We start from the raw sequence: 27,357 nt of genomic DNA on the forward strand, positions 1-27,357 counted from the left end.
CATATGTTGCAGTTCTTTTTAATGTCCCCAGTTTACGGAAAGGGCAACTTGAAACAAATGTTTCTCTTAAAAATAAAACCCTTTATTGGTTAAGCAAAAATTGTGGGTTTTCAATTTTAGATACAGACCAGATCTTACTCACTCAAAGAGTGGGTTGGATAGGTCCCACAACTAAAGGCTTTGATGGGCACTGCGTCATAATTAATTTTGGCTCACCAGCGTGGGTCCATAAAGTTTTTTCTAGAGCCCCCCCGCCCTCCTGTTGGGATTACAACACAACCCTATTGCCACTCGCCTATTTCTACAAATACCCTATGATTAACAACCCTGTTATTGGGCATAGGGCTTCTCATGTAAGGAACAATTGGCTGCCTATGGAGCCGGCTGCCAGTTCTGCGTTCTCTCCCTTACCACTTTATAATAGGTTTCAATGTTTGACACAAATGGAGGATAATGATTGACATGGAAATATAGTGGGTAATAAGGTGGGAAGTATCGATAAGGGGTATATGGCGAATTCCAACATAATTATAAGGCATAGTGAAGCAATTAATAATCATCAGGATCTCACTATGATGAATGGGTTATTGGGCACAAATGACTCTAGTGAGCCTGACAACTTAACAGCTAGTATACCTAGAGAGCCTACTATGAATACAGAAGTACCTACAAATTGGCACAATGATAAAACCGCTAAAACACAAGAAGGGTATTCACTAATAACATGGAATATCGCAGGTCTTGGGAATAAATTAGGTACACCCTTTTGGCAAGATTTTATTACCTGCGGAAGCGACATAATTTGTTTACAAGAAACATGGAGTACAGATTGTCGCAGTGGAAGGTTACACCTCTTATTGTGTTAATGCGACACCCTCTTTAATGGGTAGAGCTAAGGGTGGATTATTGTTGCTAATTTCTACTAAATTGATTGAATGTAAAATTATTTCTTACTCCTTTATTGACATCCATAGTCCAGTTTTGCGACTATCATTCCCTGTCGGAAAGGATTTGGTACTAATAAACCATTACAATAATAATTTTCGCAAGGATAGGGGAGCTTTTCTAGAACCATTGGAAAAAGAGTTGGACAGGGTATTAAATATTTCACTTAAGCTGGCGGTTGTTGTGTGGGCAGGTGATTTTAATATTCAAGCTTGCCCAACCACATTTACTAACTCTTGCGGTTATATGAAGACTTACTCGACCACTGCAGGGACTAAGGATGATATGTTACATTTCCCACATTGTGATTATGGCATGACCCTTAATGTTTTAATGGCTAAATTCGATCTTGAGCTATTAGATTGTACTGAGAGAAAGGGCCATATCAAATGTCCATCATTCACTGGTAGGGAAGCAAACAGTAATATTGACCACATCTTACTAACGAGGAATATTCCATATGGACCTTTGGATAACCGAACAGGTGGTTAGTGACCACAGCAGTATCTCTATAGATCTGTTGGCATGGGGTAACAAACTGACTAATATTGATTACACAATTACAGATATTCTCCCTATCAGGCCGAATGGTATGAGAATTAAGTGGGATGGTGTAGACCCACATAAGATCCAATCGGCTGTGGTTAGTAACTGTAGAGACAGTATTAATTACTGTTTAAGGGATGCGGTTACCCCAGGCAAATTATGTATGGAATTTTCTAATATAAATAATGTGGTTAGGGATATATTAACTCGGAAATCCAAAGGTCCGAAACAAGTTGGAAAGAAGTGGTTTGATTCTGAATGTACGGAGATACTATCCAATCTAAAGTCAGCTTTAAGGTCCAAGCCCCGTGATCAAATCTTAGTCCGTAAGTTGCGTATTGACTATAAACAAGCTGTCCTTGCCCATAAAAAGGCGATGAGAATAGATGCCTGGGATAAGCTAGGCTTTGCAAGTGATACTAAAAATGTTAAACTTTTTTGGGAAATTATAAATAGTCCCTTTTTAAAGGATGATCATATCCCTGAGCTGACGTCCCATGTCAACTGCACAGAGTGGATAAAACACTTTTCTCATATTTTTAACCCAGATAAGGTTTTTTTAGATCCCTTTTTATTAAATGATTCAATTTGGCCTTTTATGTCACTAACGATTTGCGTCGACTAGGTGCGAGAAGGGATGGTAAATAGCAAAGGGGGCAAGGCACCAGGCCCGGATGGTGTCCCGATTGACTTATATAAAGATGAAATGGATCTCTGGGCACCAATCCTGACAAGAATCTTTAATGCTGCCTCTCTGGGGAATTTTCCAAAATCATGGGCTGAATCATTAATTTTCCCCCTACATAAGAAGGGCTCACGATCCGAAGCATGTAACTACCATCCCATTTCATTGTTAGATTCTTCAATTAAAGTGCTAAGTAGGGTACTTGTAAAAAGACTGGAAGATTGGGCCGCAGTTTCAAATGTATTGACCCCAGTTCAATATGGGTTTAGGAAAGGCATTGGGACTATTGAACAATGCCTAAATTTGGATTTGCTTATCAATAAATATACTGTAGTGAAAGGAGGCAATCTGTTTTTATGCTTCGCTGACTTGAGCAGCGCGTTTGATCTAGTGGACCATTCGCTCCTTTGGTCAGTATTGCTCGATCTAGGAGCACCGAAGGAGATTGTATTTTTCCTAGCAAGGCTATACGAAAAACTTTCTTGCAGTGTACGATATGGGCCCACTGGCGAGCGAACTCCCTTTTTTACTGTGCGTAGAGGCATAAGGCAAGGATGCGTCATGGCACCCTTTTTATTCTCCCTTTTTATTAATCAAATTGCATTAATTTTAAATAACATCCCAGCCGATGCCCCCAAAATTGACAATACTGTTGTATCTGTATTGTTATATGCGGACGACGCTGTCCTAATTTCCCGCACCCCTTTGGGACTACAACGTCTCATCAACGCTTTTACTCTTTTTATAAATGGCAGGAAATTGCTGATTAACAAATTAAAGACTTTCACCATGATATGTGGCAAAAAATTGAAGTCACCACGGTCCTTTTTTCTAGAAGGTTCAAAGATCCAAGCTGTCAAGACATTTTGCTATTTAGGTATTAATTTTGATGGTAACGGCAAATGGACCAACGAGCAAGTAAATATTGGACATAAAGTGAATAGGAATTCTAATGGTATTTTTCGTTTTGCAACGAAAATAGGGGACCATAGAATAAAGGACATGGTTACCATATATAATGCGAGATGTGTCTCTTCAGCTTTATATGGAGCTGGATTATGGGGTTATTCCTCTACTGTCCAACTTCAGATAAATGAAAACAACTTCCTCAAACGACTGCTATGTGTCCCGGCTGCAGCTTCTACAGATTTGATACATCAGGAAACTGGCCTTAAATATATATCTGACCTGGCTGCAGTACGCCCCTTATTATTATGGCGTGCAATATGGCATAAAAAGGAAACTGCGTTTACACAGTCAGTAATTAAAGACTGCCTTAAGTTAGACCTTTGTCATCGTATTCCGTGGTTAAATTATATTATCTTTTGGTATAATACATTGTTTGGAATTAACATTCTAACAAATTCTGAGTATTTAATACCTCTTTCAAAGAAGGAAATTAAAGACACCTTTTTATTATATAAGATGGAAGAAAGAAATCAACAACTACGGACCCAAAAACTTCTGTATTCTACAGGTAGCTTAATCTTAAGAGTGGGCTCCAGTCGTATTTGGTGGATGTGACTAGAAAATCGCACCGATTTGTATTAGTACGTTTAAGACTGGGCATTGTACATCACCTTGTATCCTTCCCTGTAATAGGGGAAGGTTCCAATTTGAATTGCCCTTGTGATAACGTCTCTAAACAAAGCTGTTGCCATTTCCTGCTATTTTGTAAGTTTTATGTTTTCTTAAGGAAATTTTATTTGAAACCTATCCTTTTAAAATATAACATCCGTTTAACAGCAGACGCTATGAACTTATTATGTTCCCTTCAAAGCCCAGACGTTTAGCTGCCAGGAAATCCATAATTTTATGATTATGAGAAATGCGTTCTGTAATGACCATCATGTAGCTGTGTACAAGTTCATTATGATTGCATGGGGGTGTTCTAGATAGTTTTATGTTTTTATATGCTATCTTTTATATTTTTGTAACAACATGTATAAAGTTGTCCAGCTACGGCCGTTTTGAATTTGTGCATAAGTTTTACTATGGCATGGTAAAGTTTTTTACCATGTTACGGTTCTTGTACTTAGGCACATGTCACTTTATTTTGGTATGGGATGACTCCCAAATTACGGAATTCTTGTTTCTTGAGTAATAATATACTGATGTAATATGAATGATAAAATTTTGTACTATGCATACATCACTTTATCAGCAAGGTGGAGCTTATAATTCCGTTGGAATCCAAGTTTACCTTGTACCATCCTCTTATTTATTAGCGACATTTGTCGGACTTTATTTTAATTGATGCTGTATTTATGTTTGGTGCTTTATCACTCTGTGCGAGATACTGGTGTCGGTTCAGTGAAATGTCATTAGATTTTAAATAAGTCAAAATATGTGTCCCAAATTGTGTTCAGCTTATATGGTTGTATTTATACTAACCGAATAAAAGCTTTTTGACTTGACTTGACTTGAGTAGGGATGAAAAAAGTGTCCCTAAAGAGAGGTTTGATGGAAATGTGAGGGTCAAACCTCCTCTTGATGTGAAGTGGCTTTGAGGGAGTTTAATATGTCAGCAAAATCTGCAAGAGATAGGGTTTTGAAGAATGACCATTGCAAGTTTCAATAGGAAGGGTGTGGCATAAGAAATGCAGCAGCTAATATATATTCTGAATGTGTGTAATGTAATTGATGTTGCTCAGACTACCTAACCATCATTTGTTCACTCACTTCTTCTCAATATCTCAAGCCATAACAGTTGTGGTTGCTATGCTCCGCCTCTTGGTTTCTCTAAACATTATTTCTGGTGGAAATGCTCCTGCTCCTAAATAACTACAAATGCAGATAGACACAAAAGACAGAGACACAGTAACAGTCCACTTTTGCAAACAGAACTCCGCTACCCCTCCAAAAGCTTGTTGATTGTATTTTTGTCTTTGACTATGTACAACCCTCTGCTGTCTCTAGCCTAAGCTTATTCTATACAAATGAAATACTCATGGATATGTACATACAATGTCAGTCCGCTCTTGTCTGGGTCCTGCTATTTTAATTCTTTCTAGAAACCTGCAGTCTACCCTGTGTGCACGACTGGTGGAAGAATGTTTGCAACCGCAGGTAAAATGGTCATCGCTTTTCCTCATCCTTGGCATTGGGGTCCCGTTTGTTACTTGTAGGAACACTTTAGGTTCTCCACGCTTATGACATCTGCCTAATTTTGACTTGCTCAAGAAACCACACTGCATCAAGTACTATTGCCATACTATGAAGGTGTGACAGCGGTGAAGCGAACCTTAAACAAGGGCTCACTTTGTAGTGCAGGCCATGACACAGACCTTTTTGTTTTTGTGCAGTTACGTTCCGAGGGATCGGAGCTTGCAGTCCGAAACAGTCCACTATAAGCGAGGAGTGTGTCAACAGTTCTGCCTTCCCTCCCACACTGTGGACCCATCGGAGTGGCTGGAAGAAGAGGTAAACAAAACCAAATATTGATATAAAACTAAACAGCGGGACTCCTTTCGTAACCTCCTCAGGTTGTGCATGGCCTTCTACTAGAAGCCAAAGGGTGCTAGGTAGAATTAGTGAATGAGACAGAAAGATCTTTAAAAAAGGTAGACCTCAAAGGCTTCTGTCACACGGGTGGGTTCAAGGAGGTTTAGAGATCGGAAGGGGTTAACTCCCTTCTTTCATATATGCACCACAAAAAAGAAACCTATGGGTCTGTAGAAGGTTGCGGTCGTAGCTGTTGACCTAGCTGTGGTGGAATATCCCTTTAAAAGGACGATTCCCCTCACCTTCCATAGGTAGCTTGCTTCATCATTGGGAACATCCTCATGCTGCGATGCCTAGTCACGGTTCAGGTTACAACCCCCTCACTGAGGGGGAGGAACTCTGGGATGTTTTATTGTTAAAAGAGGTATACTAAATACCAAAATGATGAGCTAGGGGCAGTGAGGGCAGCAGAGCAAAGTTAAAGTGAGAATTAAAACTAGCTACAGAGTACACAACTTCCTTCATTCATGTGTCCCTGGGCCAGGATTAAAAACTGGGTATTGAGGGAAGAAATTATACCTGCTTTTAGTGTCAAAAAATGGTTGACATGTTTCAGCCTATTAACCCTCGGCAGAGGTGTTGCGGCTGCTTCAGGACCTAAAAAAAGTCAGTATTGCTGCTCAAGCGACAATTACAAATGTGTATATACAAGTGTGCGTGAAAAAGCATTAAGTATACAAAATTATCCAGTGATCCTATAAATCGTCATAGAGTGAAGGACTCACTGGCGGTACCTGTAAAAAAAAAAAACCACATATTTAAAAACATTTTTGGATGGTGATAAGTGAGATAGCTAGGTCAACAGTTAAAAAGATCTGATAGCTCTATATTTAGGGCTGTTGACTCATGGGCTTCAGACAGACGAAACTCCGCCATGCACCATCAATACATTATATGCTCAACATCACTTATTCTTAGTAGCCTATAGGAACAGTATTCATAACATTAACTTTGTACAATTAGTAAGGCTTACCTGCTAGTGTCGGGGATCGTGCCTCAACTCACCTTGGCATGGGGCTCAGGGAGCTCTTTGTCCTATATGGGGATCATAGGAAGGAGAACAGAGTAAAACAAAGAGGGGGCTTGAGGCATTTCATGAACGAGAGTATAGAAGCATTATGTATCCATGCCTGATTGTTCTGTGTAGACATTCTAAAATGCAATTCAGAGGTACAAGTCAAGTAGCGAGGATGTGCTCATTACTGCGGTGATGCAGCAATGGGCCGTCAAAATACATTCATGCTTGTATTTAAGCCCTTGCCACCGCCTTGGACAGTGTCCTCACTTCTGGCGTGGCGAAGCGGCCGGATCTCTGTGATCAGGTATGGGTCCCATACATTGGTATTTATTTACAAAACCCTTTTGAGTCATTAACCCTTCCCCAATTAGCGGCACTATATGAACTTAGTATATGCCTTTGAAATTTAGTGGCAAAGAAGTCTACGCTTCAGAAACCTTGATCGCTGCATGATCTTTTTTTTACAAACTCTAATGCACTTCCCTCTCTACACACCTGACATGGAAGAAACAGCTCTTAACACTTTCAATAAGGGGACATGCTACTTTGCATCCTCAGTGGGTGACCGTGCCTCCGCAATGCCCCAGTTATTTACAACACTAGCAATGATTTATATTGGAGAAGTATGTCGGACGGCCCATCGCTGCATCACCACAGTGATGAGCACATCACCGCTACCTGACTGGTACCTCTGAATTGTATTTTAGGATTTTTACACAGTACAATCCGGCACGGCTACATAATTCCTCTATCCTCTATACTCTTTCTTGAAATGCCTTGAGCCCCCTCTTTGTTTTACTCTGTTCTCCTTCCTATGATCCCTATATAGAACGGAGAGCTCCCTAGCCCCCTGCCAGGGTAAATTGAAGCACAATCTCCGACACTATGGAGTAAGCCTTACTAATTGCACAATGTAAATATTATAAATACTGTCCTATCGGCAGACTCCGCCACTACTAAGCATAAGGGGCGTTGGGAATATAAAGTATTGATGGTGCATGGCGGTGTTTCTGCTGTCTGATTCCCATGAGTCAATAGCCCTAAGTATAGAGCTATCCGATCTGTTTAACTACTAACCTAGCTATCTTCCTTATCACCATCAACAATTTTTTTTAAATATGTTTTTTACAGGTACCACCAGAGTGATTCCTTCACTCTATGACGATTGATAGGTTTACTGGATATTTTTGTATACTTCATTTTTTTCACGCACACTTGTGTATACACATTTGTATTCTTTAATTGAGCACATTGAGCAACAGCACTGACTTTTAGGTCCTGAAGAAAGCTGCAACCCCTCTGCTGAGAGTTAAAGGGCTTAAACATGTCGGCCTTTTTTTTACACTAAAAGCGGGTATAATGTCTTCCCTTAGTACCCATTTTTTATTAGGTATAAATGGCCGCACACTGCTCGTCACACCAGCAAGTTGCCCCATGGAACTGTGGGCGATGTAGTAGCGACGGCAAGTACGCCTATGCTACGAAGTGTAAGAATAAGTATGTGTCGCATTAGCCATCCCTGGACACGTGTTTCGAGGTAGTTGCCTCTCGTCAGCAGGGAGTAGGTAAGTGTGGAGGGGTGCCGCGTGGACTGCCTGCAATTAAAAACAGGTAAAGTACCTTTCAAGGCGCGCAGGTGCCGGTCAATGACTCGTCAGTCGGCTAGCTCAGGAGAGCCGTAATGTATTAGGTATAAATGGCCGCACACTGCTCGTCACACCAGCAAGTTGCCCCATGGAACTGTGGGCGATGTAGCAGCGACGGCGAGTACGCCTATGCTACGAAGTGTAAGAATAAGTATGTGTCGCATTAGCCATCCCTGGACACGTGTTTCGAGGTAGTTGCCTCTCGTCAGCAGGGAGTAGGTAAGTGTGGAGGGGTGCCGCGTGGACTGCCTGCAATTAAAAACAGGTAAAGTACCTTTCAAGGCGCGCAGGTGCCGGTCAATGACTCGTCAGTCGGCTAGCTCAGGAGAGCCGTAATGTATTAGGTATAAATGGCCGCACACTGCTCGTCACACCAGCAAGTTGCCCCATGAAACTGTGGGCGATGTAGTAGCGACGGCGAGTACGTCTATGCTACGAAGTGTAAGAATAAGTATGTGTCGCATTAGCCATCCCTGGACACGTGTTTCGAGGTAGTTGCCTCTCGTCAGCAGGGAGTAGGTAAGTGTGGAGGGGTGCCGCGTGGACTGCCTGCAATTAAAAACAGGTAAAGTACCTTTCAAGGCGCGCAGGTGCCGGTCAATGACTCGTCAGTCGGCTAGCTCAGGAGAGCCGTAATGTATTAGGTATAAATGGCCGCACACTGCTCGTCACACCAGCAAGTTGCCCCATGGAACTGTGGGCGATGTAGTAGCGACGGCGAGTACGCCTATGCTACGAAGTGTAAGAATAAGTATGTGTCGCATTAGCCATCCCTGGACACGTGTTTCGAGGTAGTTGCCTCTCGTCAGCAGGGAGTAGGTAAGTGTGGAGGGGTGCCGCGTGGACTGCCTGCAATTAAAAACAGGTAAAGTACCTTTCAAGGCGCGCAGGTGCCGGTCAATGACTCGTCAGTCGGCTAGCTCAGGAGAGCCGTAATGTATTGGGTATAAATGGCCGCACACTGCTCGTCACACCAGCAAGTTGCCACATGGAACTGTGGGCGATGTAGTAGCGACGGCGAGTACGTCTATGCTACGAAGTGTAAGAATAAGTATGTGTCGCATTAGCCATCCCTGGACACGTGTTTCGAGGTAGTTGCCTCTCGTCAGCAGGGAGTAGGTAAGTGTGGAGGGGTGCCGCGTGGACTGCCTGCAATTAAAAACAGGTAAAGTACCTTTCAAGGCGCGCAGGTGCCGGTCAATGACTCGTCAGTCGGCTAGCTCAGGTGAGCCGTAATGTATTAGGTATAAATGGCCGCACACTGCTCGTCACACCAGCAAGTTGCCCCAGTTTTTATTCCTGGCCCAGGGATGCATGAATAAAGGAAGATGCGTACTCTGTAGCTAGTTTTAATTCTCACTTTAACTTTGCTTTGCTGCCCTCACTACCCCTAGCTCATCGTTTCGGTATTTAGTATAACTCTCTTAACAATAAAACATCCCTGAGCTCCTCCCTCTCAGTGAGGGGGTTGTAGCCTGTACCGTGACTAGGCATCATGGTACAAGGAGGTTCCCAATGGTGAAGCAAGCCAGCTAAGGTGGGTGTGGGAAATTGTCCTTCTGAAGGGATATTCCATGACAGCTAGGTCTCGAGCTATGATAGCAACCTTCTACAGACCTCAAAGTCTCCCTTTTCCACTCGCCTGTGTTGTATTTTCTCACTCTTGGAACCCAGCAGGTTTTCATATTTGAAAATGTCCACAGGTTGGCTCACCACCTTTGCAGAAAGGCTGGCCTGTAAAAGGTCTCTCTGGCTTTAGATGGAGCTGGTTCCAAGCCCTAGCAGGCAATGTCTGTGTGCCCGCATGGATACCTGGGTTTATGCTGAGTAGGTCTCTTCATGTCTGGTGTATACTATGTTCACAAGTTAGCAATGGGGATAATTATCATTGCTTGTGCACAATTTTTGTAGATTTATCGAGGGGCAGTACCAGCTCTCATCTATAGGCCATAAGTGCATTGCTTGCTGGTAGCACTATCACTGTGCGATGACCCATGGGCACATTACAGTTTGAAGCGAGGTTCTGCCCAGGCCTGAGGATTGCTTTTGAGTGACGTTAGTCAGTTGCTAAGTGGATGTGGATTGGAGGAGGGGGTTATCCTATTTTATGATGTCCTGTACAGATGGGATACTGGTTAACATCTTGCATCATTTGGCCCAACTGGTTGTATACAATGATGCAGGTGGAAGAACATTTTGAAGGATCTGCAGCTCATCTTATGGGCCACTATTTATCACCATTTGGAAATGCTACATTTGATGATGTTCTCGTTGACATGTCTAACTGTGCTGAATACTGGTTTTGTACAACACCATGATGCTGTAAAACGTTTCTGAATTTTTTTTAAAAAATAGACACTTCGCGCTATCCGTATATAAGCAGTGCCAAGACAATGACTCGACTGGCAACCTTGAATGGAAAGTTGTTTCTATACAAATCTGCATGGTTACGAATGAGGTTTCGAGCTAACTTGTGAGCTCTGCCTCCCGAGCATCTAGGTGGCATGTAGTATAACGTGTAAAAGAGGTAACACAAGGTATTTGATACTGTAACTGTACATCTTGCTATGCTCACAGCCTGTTTCTGGTCCAAACACAAGCAGGGCTGGACTGGCCATAGCGGCACCGGGCAATCCCCCGGTGCGCCGCATGGGTGGGGGCCGGTTTTGGGCCCCTGGGGGCCGTTTTTGTTACAGGGACGATTTTGCAGCAGTGCTGAAAACCGGCCCTGGCAAGAGCTCGTCGGCACCACCAAACCGGCCTTGGCAAAGAGCTCGTCTGCACCACCAAACCCCCGGGGGGCCGGCCAAGCACTTTGCCAGGGCCGGTTTTGGTTCCCAGTCCGGACCTGAACACCAGCAACATAAAACCTTGAAAACGTGCCTTCCTCTGTATAAAGATCAGAACCTTTCTGGCATCAGCTCTTAAAAATAATTCAGCAAAATACCAGAAAGCACCAATGGTATTGCTCTTTAAAAAATTCAACCTCTGGAATTGAAAAAACGCAAAGTGAATCCACAAGTACTGCTTCTTCTAGCAAACTAATTCACAGCACAGCGGTTTTTACCATGAAATAAACCTTTCCTGTTACTCTCCGTAGACTTCTAGGTATTTGGAGTGGCGATCTAGGTGTGAACTCTCTTATTTGTGACAGGATAAGCTCCATGTCGAATCCTAAAGTGACAATATTATTTACTTGTACTTTCCAACCCTGTCTCTGATATTCTAGGGAATATCGCGGTGACTTGTGGTTTCTCTTCGTAACTCAGGTCTTCATCCTTCCTTCATTTTAGATCCTGTTAGTATCTTTTCCTTTTTCATGAAGTCAGATCAGGCCGAACATTTCCGATGTTAACCTGTTTCTTTTATTGGTGTTTTTTTTGTTGTTCCAAATATTATGGACTTATTTCCAGAAACAGTTTAGAAATGTAGAGTGTTGTCATGGATTATGAAGCATTTCAAACATTGTTAATTTCAAGATTGTTTACTAAGAACTCCTTAGATTACTTGATACTTGACTCCCCTCCACTGCCTCTTTACAAACACACGCCTTCCTTCCCTTCTGCTTCCTTCGGGACAGGGACTGCTGTTAAAGGAATATCAATCAATTGCTTACTTTATTTGACAATACAAGTCATTAAAGTCTAAAACAAATACAAAATATTCATAAAATACAAGCTATATAAAACATGATAAAGCAATGTGAGAAATAATATTAAAACATGGCATTAAAGAATATCATATAGTTAAGAGCCAGATAAAATAAATAATTTTTATGGGGGGGGGGGGAGGGGTGTTGGTTAACACAGCTACATCCTCCATTTGGTCGAAAAGGAACAAGACCGTGGAAACAATAATGACAAATTCCTATAAAATCCAGAAGATACACATACAAGAAAAAAGTAGCCACCAAACATGTAGTCACAATAAGTAAAAAGGGACAATTGTTAAAATAGCTGCTTAAGCAATGCGAAAGATGTCAGTGGGATCAAGCAATTCTTGTCATTGCCTTTGCACGTATGGTCCACATTTCACTCAGGAACTTCGCAACTGCACATACGTATGCCTGATTAAGACCTGATCTAAGTATTCTAAGGGCTGTTTGACAAATACGGGTCCCAATCAGCCTACAAATGGCTTTGATCCATGGGCAGCGAATACCATCATACCCGTAGCAGGAAAGAAAATGTGTTTAACAGATTCATAAACAACATTACATATTGGGCATACTTCATCTTTATCAAGGGTCCATCTTGCAGTGAAAATCTTGAGAGGCAATGTACATGCCCTAAACTGAAAGTACAATTTCCTGTCTAAGGGTGCAGTAATAATGTCCCAGTGTGGTTCCAAAAGAAAAGTAGTTTTAAATAATAGAAACCTCCAATCACCGATACTTGCTCTAACTGCATTTTTATCTACCCACTGCCAATAACGCTCCTACAGCAGCCTAGATGTTAATGATGGACTAGGGAGCAAATTAATCCAGTAATCCCCCAGACCAATGGCTATGAGCAACTTATGGACCTGTCTTTGCCATAGAAATTTACAAAATGTATCAGTAGACATCACGTCCTTTAGTGCATCACCATATTGTGACAGCTCATGCTGAGACCACAGCCTCCTCCAGAACAACAAGGGCCGCACTTTAGCTCTGTTTGCCAGTGTGTGTTGACCCATATCCATCATCAATGGTTTGAGGTGGGCGCTTTGTGGCAAGTGGGCCAGATTCTTTAGAAAGCAATTTTCTGATCTGGCCAGAGAAGAGAAATTTGAAAAGCCCCGTAAAAGCAGGCACTAATGGCGTTGGCATCATACATTTGCAAGTAGGAGCAATGGGTTTCGTAAGAGCGCTTTTATGCTCTCTAACTATAGCTCCTGTTATTTGCTTATGCTTAAGAGTTAAAAGTTCCAACTGGCGTTTCCATGAGAGATTTGAGGATATAGTTACTCCCAAATAACAAAAAATCTCTACACAATCAAGAGGCTCACTCCCTAGCTTGAGCTTCCTTTAAAGGATCTATGTTTGTTGAAAAGCATTATCTTTGTCTTCGCGCAATTGATTTCGAAACCACAAGAGGAGCTAAATTCCACAAAACGATCTAATGCATGATCCAAACCACTCAGGGTTTTGGAAATCAATAAAGTGTCATCAGCGAATAGGAGAATCTGTGTCTTCGTACCCGCCACAGATGGAACATCAGTAGGAAGAGAAGACAGGTAGGAGACCTCATCATTGAGGTAGTGAGAAAACTAAGTAGGTACCAGCACACACCCCTGGCAGACGCTCTTTGTGATGGAGAATTGATCTGTCACCTGACCTTGAGATCCCCAGTGGACCTGCGAAATGTTCACCTCGTGGAGACGAATCAGGAGTTTATCCAGAAGATACAGATTACTCAAAACCTTCCAAAGCCGGTCATGCGGAACCAGACAGAAGGCAGACTTAAGGTTGACGAAGGCAACATATGGTGTACCTATGCCGAGCACAACAGTCTTCCAATAGAATAAAAGGAAGCAAAATATTTGATTAAGTGTAGATATCTTCTTTCCAGCCTGAAAGGGGAAGATGATGGCCTTTTCCTCAATCCATACCTCAATTTTACTTAATTCAATCTGCAAAGATCTTCTGTATACAGTCGATCCAACTGATCGGCCTATAGTTTGCATGGACAGATCTATCACACTTTTTATATATTGGAATGAACTCTGCTCCCTTCCATGAATCTGGAATTGAGGCACCATGTGCAATTGCATTGGCCAAGAGGAGGATATCTAATGGGCTCATTTATCTCTTTCATACAGAACCATGTCAGCCAATATACTGTCCAAACCAGGGGCTCTGCCTCTTGTAATAGAGCTAAGGCAGACATAACATCACTCATGTTAAAAAGTGGTCCATTATGTCTATGCAGTCTTCCATTGCCTCTATCCTCTAGCAAAATTCAAATCATTCAATGAGACAGTACCAGAATAAATACTAGAGAAATGCTCAACTCATGTTTGCGGGGATATATAAATGTGCATAGGGTTCACAGAAACATCCCTCCCTCGTTTTATCAAGGGTCCAAAACCGAATGGGATTTTTTGGAGAAGAGGCCTGTTTCCGGTCCTGCCATCTAGCTTCATCCCAAGCCTTCTTAGCCTTAAGCTGAACCGTTTAATCTCTTCCTAGCCAGGCAAATTATTCCAACATCCTTAGCTCTAAATGCCCATTCCAGGTCTCTACAAGCATGTCTACATTCTCTATTGAACCACTTGTGCCCTTTGAAAGATTTATTTTCATGATTGGTGCGGTGAACCAAAAAGTAGGACAGTAGTTTCTTAAACACGTTATGAAATGCAGTCAAGGTCTTAAAACGATCTGACAACAAGGAAGTCATAGAGCTCAATTCAATCACAGAATCCTTTAAGTCCATGCTAATTTGATCTAAAACCAATGGCGTCTCCACAATCTGAGACCATTTAAGCCGTTGCATATCATTTGTAGGTATCGCATTCCTCATTATAGCTATGGGCGGATGATCAGTTTTCAATTTAAGGCAAAGGAAATTCAGAGAAAGATCATGATCGCTCTCAATCCCATTTATAATAGCCATGTCAGCAAGAGAGGACCAAAGACAAAGGTCTAAGAGGATATAATCAATTTGACTAGAATGGAGTGAGTTGTTATACGTGGCAGCACCCTGTATCAGAGAGGGCTCTGCCATTAATGGCTCTCTGGTCAAAATTATGCGTTGCCGTTTTCAGCTGAAGGGCGGCCTCCGTCCACATTAAAACTGGGGGAAACTCGAGCTTTGGTATGCCCTCATCCTCGTTGCCCACATCACAAGAATCATCATTGTCTAAGGCCTCAAACGTAGTGTTAAAATCACCCCCTAGTATCAAACCTGGATTAAAATGGCATGCTAACAAGAATTTCTCAAAGACTATAATAGTATGAGATCTTAGGCCACCCCTAACACCTCTAGCATATATATTGAATATATCAGTTAATTAGCCTCTCTCTTCTAGCCATGAGGCGAATAGCCAGTATGTCTGGTAAATCAATACCAAGCAATTGGATTTTGCAATCCAAATCCATTCTGACCCAAATAGTAAGACCCCCAGAGGGCCGGCCAACTGGTCCACAGACAGCAGAGATGAAATAATTGAGATAACCAAGTTTAAAAACAGGTTCCACACTCCAACATTCTTGAAACATACTGATGTTGTATGGCTCAATAAAAGAATTCCAGTAAGGAAGAGGAATTTTGGATTTCAGGACCGCAACATTCCAGGATAAAAAAAGATCACGTTATTAGCCACAACAGACTTCCTAGGTGGACATTGGTTAGCTGGCACCGATTTGTAAATACTATTAAATAGACCACCTGTCTTCTGGCCATCAGTATCGAGGATTATCATGTCATGGTCCCCCGATTCTAGAGAAAAAGAATATGGCATTATAAGTGACATTTCTGACACTAAAATAGATTGATTTGGGAAAAGGCCAGTGACAACAGATATAGAAGCCGAGGAAGAAACTCCCTGTCTGGCTGGATCTGGGGTGGCCAAGTGAGCAAAGTCATAACCTCCTATGATGCTACAAAACGACTGTCAATACACCATCCTAAGTAGGGCGTTAGCCCCTGGGGAGTAAAAAAGGCTATCCCTGTTACTGGATTGAACAGAAGGGTAGGGTCATCCCAAACAGGGTCCATATGCTAGGAGAGATTTTGGATATTTGAAATGAAGTTTTGACTGTGGTGGAGGACATGTCCCGATATCCAGTTCTACCACATTATCAGCCAAAATCATGGACAATAGGATCAATTCTAGATGATCATATGGGCAATGAGGATCAATTATCCGTCTTACACTAATAATGTCATCACGGATGAGGGACCGACAGCTTCTTACATGACAAATCCAATGTGTTACCTTATTTTTTAGGGATTCTTCCCCTTCATGCTGAACTTCTTCAGTAATTTGGGTACATTAACCATTAAGATGGAAGCAGGAGTTGTAGCAATTCTAGCCGGTGGCCCATGGTTGCAAGACAATGAGGATCGAGCCAAGTGGGAGCGACTTATTGAGCTGGGGGCTGGGCATATTGTGTATTGGAGATTACACTAGCTCCATAGATCTAGATGGGACATTGGCTTGATCAGGAATAGGCAGAGAGACAGGCAATAATGTGGGGCAAACCACGGATGAAGAAGCCACCAGCTGACCAGAGGAAGGGACGGATATGTGATAATTTTTCACAGGTAGCGTGCTAGATTCAGAGCCTCCAGGCTCATCGTTAAGTACCTTTACTTGTTTCAAGGACTCGGTCAGTGAACAAACCAGCGATTTTAAAACCCCCACTTAATTTCTTAATTCAGCAGATAAGAGTCGTATAATAAGCATGGTTATTTTTTAACGGGTACTAAGAGAGGCGGGCTTTTGCGTTTGTTCAGTCCTTATATGTAAGAGATGCAGGCACCTTAAGAATGTCAGGTGTGTTGGTGTGTCCCAGTATTTACACAAATAACAATTTCAATAGCACCATTTTATTTCTTTGATAGCGCTAGGCAAACCAATGCAGGGTGTCAGAGCTCTTTACCTAACATACACATTATACATTGACAATAAATCATGTACATGTGTAAATCAATGTACAAGATGAGTTACATGAGACAGGGCTACAAAGTGTAGGAGTCACATGTCCTTCATAGCTCACTGTGCTATAGTACAAGGATTAAATTTTATGAACTGCAGGTAACAAAATGATCTGTGTTCAAAGCAGTAACCCACGTTACTATCTACATAAAATAAAAATCTGTCATCTGTGTGCTACAGATTGTGCTTAGCAGGAAATACATTCACTTTCTATACTACTGTGATTCAAATCTGGTACTTCACTTAACACAGATCTCTCCAGCAAGTGCATCAACCTCCAGAGTTATCTCACCATTGTTATTATTCCCTGAGCTTTACTGGGCACCTTTACAGCAGATGCCTTAACCCATAAAATATTTTAAAATTCAGACTTTGCAACCAATTAAACAGAACAGGTCTACTGTCATACTTCTCCTTGTTGTCAATTTCTTTGTGACATGGTTTTAAAATTCGTTCTTGTGTGTTCCCTTCCTTAGAGGCAAAATGCGAGGCTCCTATTACCATAAGCAGTGTGTTGTTAAAGAATGAGTTGCTCTGAGTTGTTAGATACTGTTTTTAAGTCTAGTGGGGAATAATGCCTGCGAATGAGATGTATTTATTTCTGCTGGCATTTCACCCAGTGGGAGTAAACCACCAGTATGGACAGCCCGAACAAGCATCTACATTCTTTTCACAAGGGCAGACTTCACTAGCGAGGCCCCGACTATAGATCTGAGGCCGTGAGACGCCTCACCACAGACCTCTTTGACACTCACCTCAGTTCAACAATGACTAGTTTGTTTCCTGTATGGGCAGGGGGTCTCGGTCACTAGGAGTACTTCCCTGTGCCCAAATGTTCTTATACGCTGAGCCACCAAGGTTAGCAAATGTTATTTGAACCTCAGGGGCAGCCCCCAAACAGATAGCCCTGAAGCACTGAATATAGTTCAAAGCTGTTTGTCAGCTTCTCGGTCTTCAGCCCTTATATCAACAAATCTAAGGGTTCTGATATGCTGGTGTCTGGTCGATGCCGTTAGATGGCACAATTATTTCAAGATGTCAGATGGTTTTGCACATGGCAGTGGGAACAGCATGACACACAGTGCTGCTCCACAACCAACTTGGAGCTGGTTCATGAAGTGCACAATATACTCAAAGTGAGGGCAGAGTACCAAGATATTATTTCAGGCTTGGCATCATATATTACCAAGCCGACCTCTGAAAACTAATTTGATATTTTTGGTGCAATATTTCTGAGTGCAGGATTTCCATTGTCCCCTTAGGGGGAAGGTGCTACTCTGAAAGCGACTTCATGCGACCTCAACTCGATTCTGATTGCAGTCCTTAAAAATGCCAGAGAACTGGATAACTTCCCCCAAGGCAGTCTTTTTGTTCCATTATTGTGCCCTGCCAAAGGACTCTTCCTCATTTGCAGCATTGTTGGCTAGAGTGGCAGAGGCATTTGACATTATTTTTTCCAAAAGCAGAATCCAAAATGGGTGTCTTTACACAAGTACTCTAATCTACCAGCCAAAAAACAACCACCATTTTGCCTCTCATGTAAACAGAATGTCTGACGTTTTGTTGAAAAGAATGTGCTTTGTCTGGAGTAAAGGTATGTGAGGGGATGCCTTTAAATTGGACTAGACGATCATTATTCATCTGAGAAAGATGATGATCCACCATTTGAACAGGATCTTCATTACACCAGTTAGTCGAGGTAGACCTGGCACACTTTTTTGATCTCTGCTGATCCCACTGCCATTAATTTGCCATTGACTCCAGACTTATCTCAGCAGTTGGACCCCAAAGTTACATGTTTCTGTCATTTCTGATAAGTGGCTCACTTTCTGCCTACCCATCCAGTTTAAGAATTCTCACATAGAAAGCTGTGTTTTTAGTTGCCATGCAGAGTGAGTGAGATGTTGCTGCTCTGTACTCACCATCCTTTCTCTCACTGCTTAATGGATAAAGTGGTGATGAGAGATTGATTTAGGTTTCTTCTGAAGATGGTTTATAGAGTTCCCATTGCCACAAAATGTTCGACTTCGGTCATTCCTTTTCCTTCATGTTCCTATCCTTCCAATTCCTTCCAATCCTTTTTGGGATTGCCGGTTGCTACATTTGGGCAGCTGTATTATTCACACCAAGGATTAGGATTACGACTGTCCCTTCTGGAGGACAGTAATAATCCAGTGGTCAGCTATTAGCAGCATAGGCTACACATCTGCAAAAAGGGCAATGTGATCGATATTTTCAAGATTAGTTGTGCTTTGTGTAGGAGGCTGGCTTAGTATGTGGTGCTCACTTCTGTAAGTGTAGCACCCTGCACTAATCCAGACAACCCTTATGGTGGTTTCAGTGGTCTTAGACAACCTTAGAAAGCTCTCTAAGTGGTAGCTGTGGAGAGCAGCCTTCCGGCTTAGTCCAGAAGGAGTGTAAAGCAGCTTGTTTTACCAGAATGTAATCTTATTGGTAAACATTAAATGAAAAAGAACCACACAGTGTATTTATGAAAATCGGTATTTATTATAAGACACTCACTAACACATACAAATATCTCCTCCCCAGAGATATACACAATGCTTTGCAAATAAAACAAGTAAGTAGCACGAATACACAGTGGTCACCAGGGTAGACCAAACCATATCCTAAAATAGTGGGATGTGAACCACGACTCAAGTCAAGACTTTACCCAGAAGATGTAGAAGTACTGAGGACCCAAGGAACCACCTAAGGTAAGAACCCAGGAACCCCACGGAGACAGTGTGCAGAGTGGGAGTACAACCGCGTGCTTAATTCAAGTCAGTGGGTAAGTGGCGGATGCAATTTTAAAGAAGCACCCTTCCCAGTGGACCCTGAAGAAACCCCGTGAAAGAAGGTTGGAGAGCCACCCCACCTGTGGACACCCTAGGAATAAGGATACCTACACCAGGAAAGCAGAGTACATAGGTGGAAAGTGGCATCGGAAACCGCCGTTGAATTCAATGGAGGACCCACTGAAGTCAAAGAAGACCCTCAAGAGGATCCACAGGCCGGAGGCACTGGAGTCGCAAGAGGACCGCGAGCTGCTCACCAAAAAATGCAGGCCCATGGTGCAAAGATGCGGTGAGGATGAAGATCTTGGTCACCGGAGATGCTTGAGGTTAAAGCTACTTGGAGCCTAAAGATCTCTGAGGAAGAGAGCCAACAAGCCTTTGCAATGGCAGGCCGACGCAGTGCACAGGGGTTCGGTTTCTGTGGTTCCGACGAGGGATACTGGCCTCAAACTCAGTGAGAAGACAGTGCAGGCCTCAAGGGAGTTGAAGAACCACCACCTGTGTTGCTGAGCCTTTCAGAGTCCGTGGGAGCCCAGGATCAGCAGACCGGTCAGCCTTGTTGCGATGCCTGCAGTTACAGGTAAGTGACTCCTTCACTTCAAGGGGGATTCCTTCATGTGTCTTGGATGTCCACAGGCCTTGGGAGGCTCCTGTACGGAGCACAGGCACAGATGCTGCTGCAGACAAGCAGAACAACGAGACCAGGAGCCGCAGGAGTCTTCCTAGTTGCAGTCTCGGTCTCCAGAGCAAAGTCCAGCGCAGTCCAGAGTGCCCAGACAGTTGAAGAAGTGGTGTCCGATCTGAATCTTGCCCCACAACGAATCTAGGGACCCACCAACAGGTAAGCCCTTAAGTACCCTAAGGTAAGAGTTGGGACGATTCAGGGGTCCTTCCAAGAGGAGGGGCTGGACAGTGGGGAGGATACTCCAATTTCCTTTGTCCAGTTTCCAACGGCTCCATGAGCTGGTTTGATCTGGAGTATGCAAGTAGAGCATCAAGTGTGCCCTTCAAGCAATCTCAGTGGCTCTGGCAAGTGTCCTTACCCTGCCCAAATACACTAAACCCTGTCTGTGAGGTGGTTACACCTCCCTGTGACAGGATATCTATTGTTTTGCCTTCCTCTGCTCAAGTTTGGCTCAGCAGCAGGAGGGCAGAAACATGACTGGTTGGCAGCAGCCCTAGCTTGCTGTCTGACTCTGGAAGACTGGTACAGGTAGCACTGAGGGCCTCCAAGAGGAATTTTACACTGCATGGAATCATATGGTGTGGGGGGTATGATTCCAAAATGTTTGATACGAAACATAAGAGGGTTTATTACAGCCAGTTTAGAGATGGTCATCGTGTAATGACGCATGGCCCCTCTATATATATATTAATTGCTGATGCGGGAGAATGGACTCCGAAGATTGTAGGGGTGTCCCACTCCTGCAGGGGCACCCTCACTCTTAGAACTGAGCACCCTGCCTTTAGGATTGAAAGGCCTACCTTGGGGATAACTTATACGTTTTAAGTGCAGTGACCTCAGATATAAGGAATCCTATATATGTCGTAAGTGGTGCCAGCATCAGCTTACACAGGCTGCAATGGCAGGCCTGCAGTCACAGTTTGAGTGGTCTCCCATGGGTGGCATAATACATGCTTCGGCCCATAGGGGAGCCTTTGTCTACCTATGCCCAGGTTACCTCAATACCATATACTAGGAAACTATAAGGGTACACCAGTATCCGATCTGGGGTGTACCTAAGTACTCACCATAACCAATTTAGGGGAGAAAGCACAGAGACTGGGGTTCTGATTAGCAGGATCCCAGTCAGACTAGTCCGAAACAGCTTAACACCAGGCACAAAGTGGGGGTAACCCTAAAAAGCAGATCCTACCTTCCTACACTTTGTATAAGACTTTGATAGGATGTCACCAAGAACAAACCCAATGAAGGTTCCCAGGCACATTTGGGTAATGGGAGAGCTGCCGCTTCTGCTCTGCTTAGAGTTGTATTCATCTCTTATATCTGCTGGGCTTTTGCCTGTTCTTTATTGAGCATTTCTTGTTGGATACAGCTGCTTCAAGTCAGGCTGCTTTTGGTAAAGATGTGATGCAGTTGTTTTTACTGTAGGATGATCCCTGCTCTTTTGCATTTCGTGCCCCCAGCCCGGATTTGCTTTTGCTTGCAGTCAATGGGAAATGTGTGGGGGAAAAAATATTCACCAGAGAAACAAGTTATCCTTTGTCATGGATTTTCTGATGCAGATTCCACTTTACCCAATCACGTCTGTTCACTGGGTGCTGTGGACAGTTGTTTGATGGCAGCGGTTTTACTGCTATTTAATTCTAAATTAATTTCTTATTAGCGAAGACTCTTTGAAGTGGGTAATAAAGGCAGGATTACTGTCAAGGGGGTGTGCCTTCATGGAGCAGCATCATTCCATCTAGCGATGTCCTTCTGATCTGCAACAGAACTCGGTGACCATTGCTGCAGATCTGTTCTGGTGCCCAGTAATATTTCAGTGGATGGTCCATTTGCGGGAAGGTATGGTGTCAATGAAAACAAACCACCAAAGGTATGTGACGTGTTCTTTGGGATGGAGATGGTGCATGAAATGATGCTAAACCCACACAAAGGCGACCACCCATGTTTGGTTGATCTCAGACGCTTGCTTCATGCGTTGATGCATAACATCATTGACCCTTTATAAGGATTTCTGTCCGCCACTAGCATTCGGATTTCACGGTCTAGTTATTTGATTTCAGTCAGCCTGCAGGTGTTCACAAAATGCCAGGCTGCTTTTGCGATCTATCTACCCAGGAAACAGATCCCTGGATATGACTGATTGGATAAAAGCATCCGCTGAACCATAATCCCAGACAGACGACTAGCTTTACCGTCAGCCCCTTGGCCGTCAGCCTTTCTGAGACCTAGAACTCCACGAGCAGGTTCAAAGGTCGAGGCTCCTCTCTCCGGCATGTTCTTATGCCGGAAGATGCACCAGGGTAGAATCACTGACACAGACCGGTGGCAAGCGCCCTCTCATTGACAGTAAACTAATTCAGAGCTGGCTGAAACGGTTTTCCTCATGTGTATCCTCAAAGTACTCTCGTTTTCAGATTGCAGTGGGCACTCCAAGAGCTGCAGAGATAGGAACAGTAATAGCGTTTTTTAAATGCATGTCATGCCAGTTTTTGCCATCACTAAGTGCGGTAAGTAAAGGGTGTTCATCATACTCCAGTACCGAAATGGCTAGAACAGGATGATCTATGGATGTCTTGCTTTTGTGCTCGATATTTTAGCATCATTTGACATTTTTAGCCAGTCCAGACTGTCATCCAACAGAAAAAACAATTTAATTTTTGCCCCCCCGATTCTAAATCTTCTCCTTGTCTGTGTACACCTGTTGCATTGAGCTATGCTTGTTCATTCTCACCAGTTACGTTGTTTATGTCCTGCGGGACCCAGAACATGATCAAATCGAATAGAGACTTGGGCGACACAGTGAAGAGGCTCACGAATAGCTGAGCAGATAAGAAGCTCTGTGTGTATGAAACGACACTGAAACTCGGTGAAAACGGACTGCGTGATCACTGGTCCGTGTATGGTTTCCTAGTGTGTCACCTGTTGGCCAGAGTCATTAAGCACTTGTCCTGAAAAAGTGTCATTACTATGTAATATAGGAGATAAAATACCCCGCTGTACATTCTAGGGATAGTGCAAGTCACTGAGGGGTCCCATAACCATATAGAGGAATTGGCCCAAAGGCTGAGTAACTTTATAAGGTTATGCAACTCGGAGGTGACTTGCAATATCCTTATCATGTACGCCAGGGGGCTCTTCATACCATATAATACATGGTCGCACCATCACCTTTGCCACAAGCCACTTGAAACCTTGGTGCATGGCTCTTTCATATGAAAGAGCGAGCATGTTTGTAAACGCGAAGAATACAAACAAAACCCTTAGTGCAAAATTGACCTAAAAAAACCTGTTAGTTATTTGTTGCAAACCGATATTAGAAACATTTCAATATGTCTTTTTTGCTGGACTAGCTCAGAATGTGTAGAAACATGGAGGAAGATTCTAGCTTCTCTCTATCTGAGGCGTGAAAACAAATATGTGCTCTCTGCTTGTCATTGTAAGCTGAATAAATAGAGCAGAAGAAAGAAAAGCTGCCTTCAGTTTTCGTTGCTGTAAACAGCTGCTTCCATTATGCTCTGTGACCTGACCGGACCTGCCTTTCCCCTCGGCTGCTGGCAGCAGGCGTTTTGATGTGAGAACTCAACTGTAATAACTTACAATAGTCGAGTTCTGGCGTCTTTTCTTATTAATCGGTGACTGGGTACTGCACATGTTGCCGATTATAAAGACATGAGATTCTGGCGTTTCTACAGGTATTCCGGAATCCCATGCATTATGGAGTGTTAGTGATGTAGCAGCATGCTTTCTGCTGATGCTCCGGAATACCCCTCCTGCTTCCAGGTCCTTTTCAATAGCCGCGGGTTCCCAAATTACTAATGCCCAGCCCATAAAGCATACGATTCCTTAAGACAATCTTTTAATAAAGCCAATTGGACTAGTAAATGATTGCACTCAGCCCACACGTGATGTTGTTGGCCCTAAGATTAACAATGGTAGTTATGGTAGCAGAGCATCTGCATTCCAGGCCTCTCGGTTACACAACTCTGAAAAATCATTGGGTTTCGTCTCGCAAAGCCAACACTTTGCTGTGCATCCAGTCATTCTTTAGTAGTTGTGGAAGTGGCTCGTGTCTAGAAATGTGGTCCTCCGCTGCCCCTTCAGGCAAGCATGCCCTTAAATAAATCGAATAGCCCAGTGTAAGCCTGCTTACCATAACATATCTAGGCTCAACATAACATAGCATAGAAGAACATAAACTAGCATAATCTAATGAAGCATGTGTTGTTATAACGCATAGCAGGGCATTGCATTGCATAACGTACCAGGTATCTCCGGGCAACTAAACACTCTATTGTTAATGTGGCAGGACCGATGCTTTGCTCACTATTTATTGTTAGTAAAGATGCATTACATTTCCCAAAGCATAGATTAATCATCCGCAAAGACTTTACAATACGCATCAGAAAACTATCCGCGTTGAGATACAACCTCAGAACCTTCAGGATGGTGGTGTGGAATGTTGGTAGACATGTTTGGCATGATTCGGCCATTTTAATGTGGAACCATACTCTTGGTTCTGTGTGACCTGCAGCATGGCCTGCTCAGCTGCTTCATTCTAAGCACCCCCAACTCCTTTTCCTGCCTTGCATTAGTGTTTTTTTGTACTTTTATGTTCTGTGCGGTATCTGGGGTATTGTGGCTTGCTTGTTTTTTCCCCAGACGCTTGGACACATGAGCACTGTTCAGCTACTGTTAATTAGTGTGCACTTCATACGGTACATCAACCAGGAACTGGAAATACAAAGTGACCTTTTGTGTGTGGCTATGTTAAATGTCTTCACAAGGTCTGTGTTCTGATCATGCACCATATTGCCAGCTTTCACATTTTTACTTTTTGATTGTCAGTTTGACAAAGTCCATTATGTCTAAATCCATACTTGTCCCCTTTGTATGTGCAGGTTCTCCAGAAGGTCATTAGTTTCCACGTGCATTTGGTTTCTGAGCAGTTGTTTTAAACTTTAGGGGAGTGCACACTAAGTATTTGCAGCAAACGTACGTAATATCGTGATGTGACCTAATAGCGCCATTTCAGAAATGTCTTGAAAAGAAGCATAATGCAATACTGCAGAAATTACATGAGATTAGGCTAAGCGTAACTGGGATTTCACCTGGCCCTAATCTTGTTTTGTGTACTGGAATGTCATGTAGCTACGTAGTTAGACTATCGGTGATTTCTCTTGGTACTCTGGACTTTGTCAGCCAAGGTGCCCCAAGGGACGGACAGGTCATAATTGAGACACATTCCTATGTGGCGAGGATGCTACCTGTCAGTCAGTGGAAGGAGAAGGGCTAGAAATAGTGTGTGGTCCGGTACAGTAAGATATTTTGAAGAGGAAATTTTCTCACTGACCTTTCCAAGTCAACATGATGTAGCTCAGGCGAAAGTGTGTGATTTTCCGTACCTTGATGTTCATGATACCTTTCTCCATTTTCTATCTACAGCTGGGCTTTGATCTTGACAGAGAGGTGTACCCCATGGTAGTGCATGCAGTGGTCGATGAAGGAGATGGTATGAAAATGTGCTCTTTTATAAATGATTTCTGCTTCTCCCATATCATGAGTAATATTTTCAATCACTTCACAATCCTGAATCTCTCTATATCATTGTGGTACTCTATACTTCTGCTTAGTGTAGTGCTGTGCTGCTCTCATTAAATGTTTGCTCAATATAACATTGTCCAGTGATGGCGTCCGTCACGGATTCGGTCTTGACTACTCTCATAAGTTGTATGCTGCCCTTCCTCATGCTATAATGTGAGTGGTTTTGGGTTAGGGTGTCACTTGCATGGTAAACAGGCATCTACCCATGCCTGACTGCATTTGACAATGGGTATCCTGGCTTTTATTTTGACCTTGGCATCATACTAATCTAGACCTGTCCCTGATAATGCGAGGGCCAGAACCTGCTCTGTGACCTGGAGGGGTGCACCAAGCATGCCATCATAATGTTCATAATGTTCAGTGGACCATGTCCATGGTCAGGGTAAATCGCATAAAGCAGTGATACCAGTATACCTTGTATTTTGCCACTATAGATTGATCAAACCTCAGTATTAAGGAGTGGCGAGCTTGCTGGCTTTGCTTGTATAATATTCTGCTACTATGTGAGCCTACAGCCTTTGTGTATGCCGAGTGCTTGTATCTGCAGTGAGAGTGAAGCATGTGTACAGCAGTAGGACTCTGTGTGTGGGATGAGTGTTCCGTATTGAAGACCGTGGGATCCGTTTTGGATGCCTTTGCATTAGCATGGCACAAAATGGAGGATGAGGACAGCTTACTGTAGTCAGTGGAAGTTTATTTGTATTCTTAGGGCTCGATAATGGAATCCCAGACACTGAAATGAAGGAGGGTGGAGATAGGGCTCCCTTTATAAATTCTGCTGTTAGCAAAGGGCTGATGATTACTTCTTTCTTAGCACTGTCTTTTGATAGATGCTAGGGGCGATAGATGGCACTTCAGTTTCTGTTGTTCAAGGAGAAACATTTCTAGGCAGGGTGTGCTCTTTTGTCTGTCTGTGATTACTACTTTAGGAAGGCCAATGACAGCCAGGTGGAGAAATCTCATACTTCATTGTGCCCCTGTATGGATACTTGTGCTTGGAGCCATCCCTATTGCTGCCTTATGTAGGAGCCACGACTTTAAACAAAGGCTGTGTATGAAAAGCAGACTGAAAATCCAAAAGAGGACACACCCAAAAGTGTTCTGAAGCACCATACAGTAGCTCCCCAGCCCCTGCATGAAAAATGCATATAAAAGTGGGATCTAAACCACCCCTCTTTGTTTGAGTTCCAAGTTCTACTTGACTAAGTAAGGGAGAGCTATGTAGAGTATATGAAAATTACTATTACTGTCTTTTTACATGAAAATATAACCATTTTTATGTG

At 43.0% G+C, this 27,357-nt stretch overlaps 1 protein-coding gene across 4 annotated transcripts in view; it reads left to right on the forward strand.

Moving 5' to 3' along the window:
* RNF157 (ring finger protein 157) overlaps positions 1 to 27,357 on the forward strand; it is a 534,437-nt gene that overhangs the window by 208,187 nt on the left and 298,893 nt on the right. For all 4 annotated transcript variants that reach the window (XM_085616934.1, XM_085616937.1, XM_085616935.1 and 1 more), the window contains exons 5-6: positions 5,482 to 5,599; positions 25,916 to 25,982. In XM_085616934.1, the coding sequence (XP_085473060.1) occupies positions 5,482 to 5,599; positions 25,916 to 25,982 (185 nt within the window). The remainder of the gene's footprint in view (positions 1 to 5,481; positions 5,600 to 25,915; positions 25,983 to 27,357) is intronic.

The sequence above is a fragment of the Triturus cristatus genome, chromosome 7 (assembly GCF_964204655.1).
Source record: "Triturus cristatus chromosome 7, aTriCri1.1, whole genome shotgun sequence".
In the NCBI taxonomy this organism is placed as follows: Eukaryota; Metazoa; Chordata; class Amphibia; order Caudata; family Salamandridae; genus Triturus; species Triturus cristatus.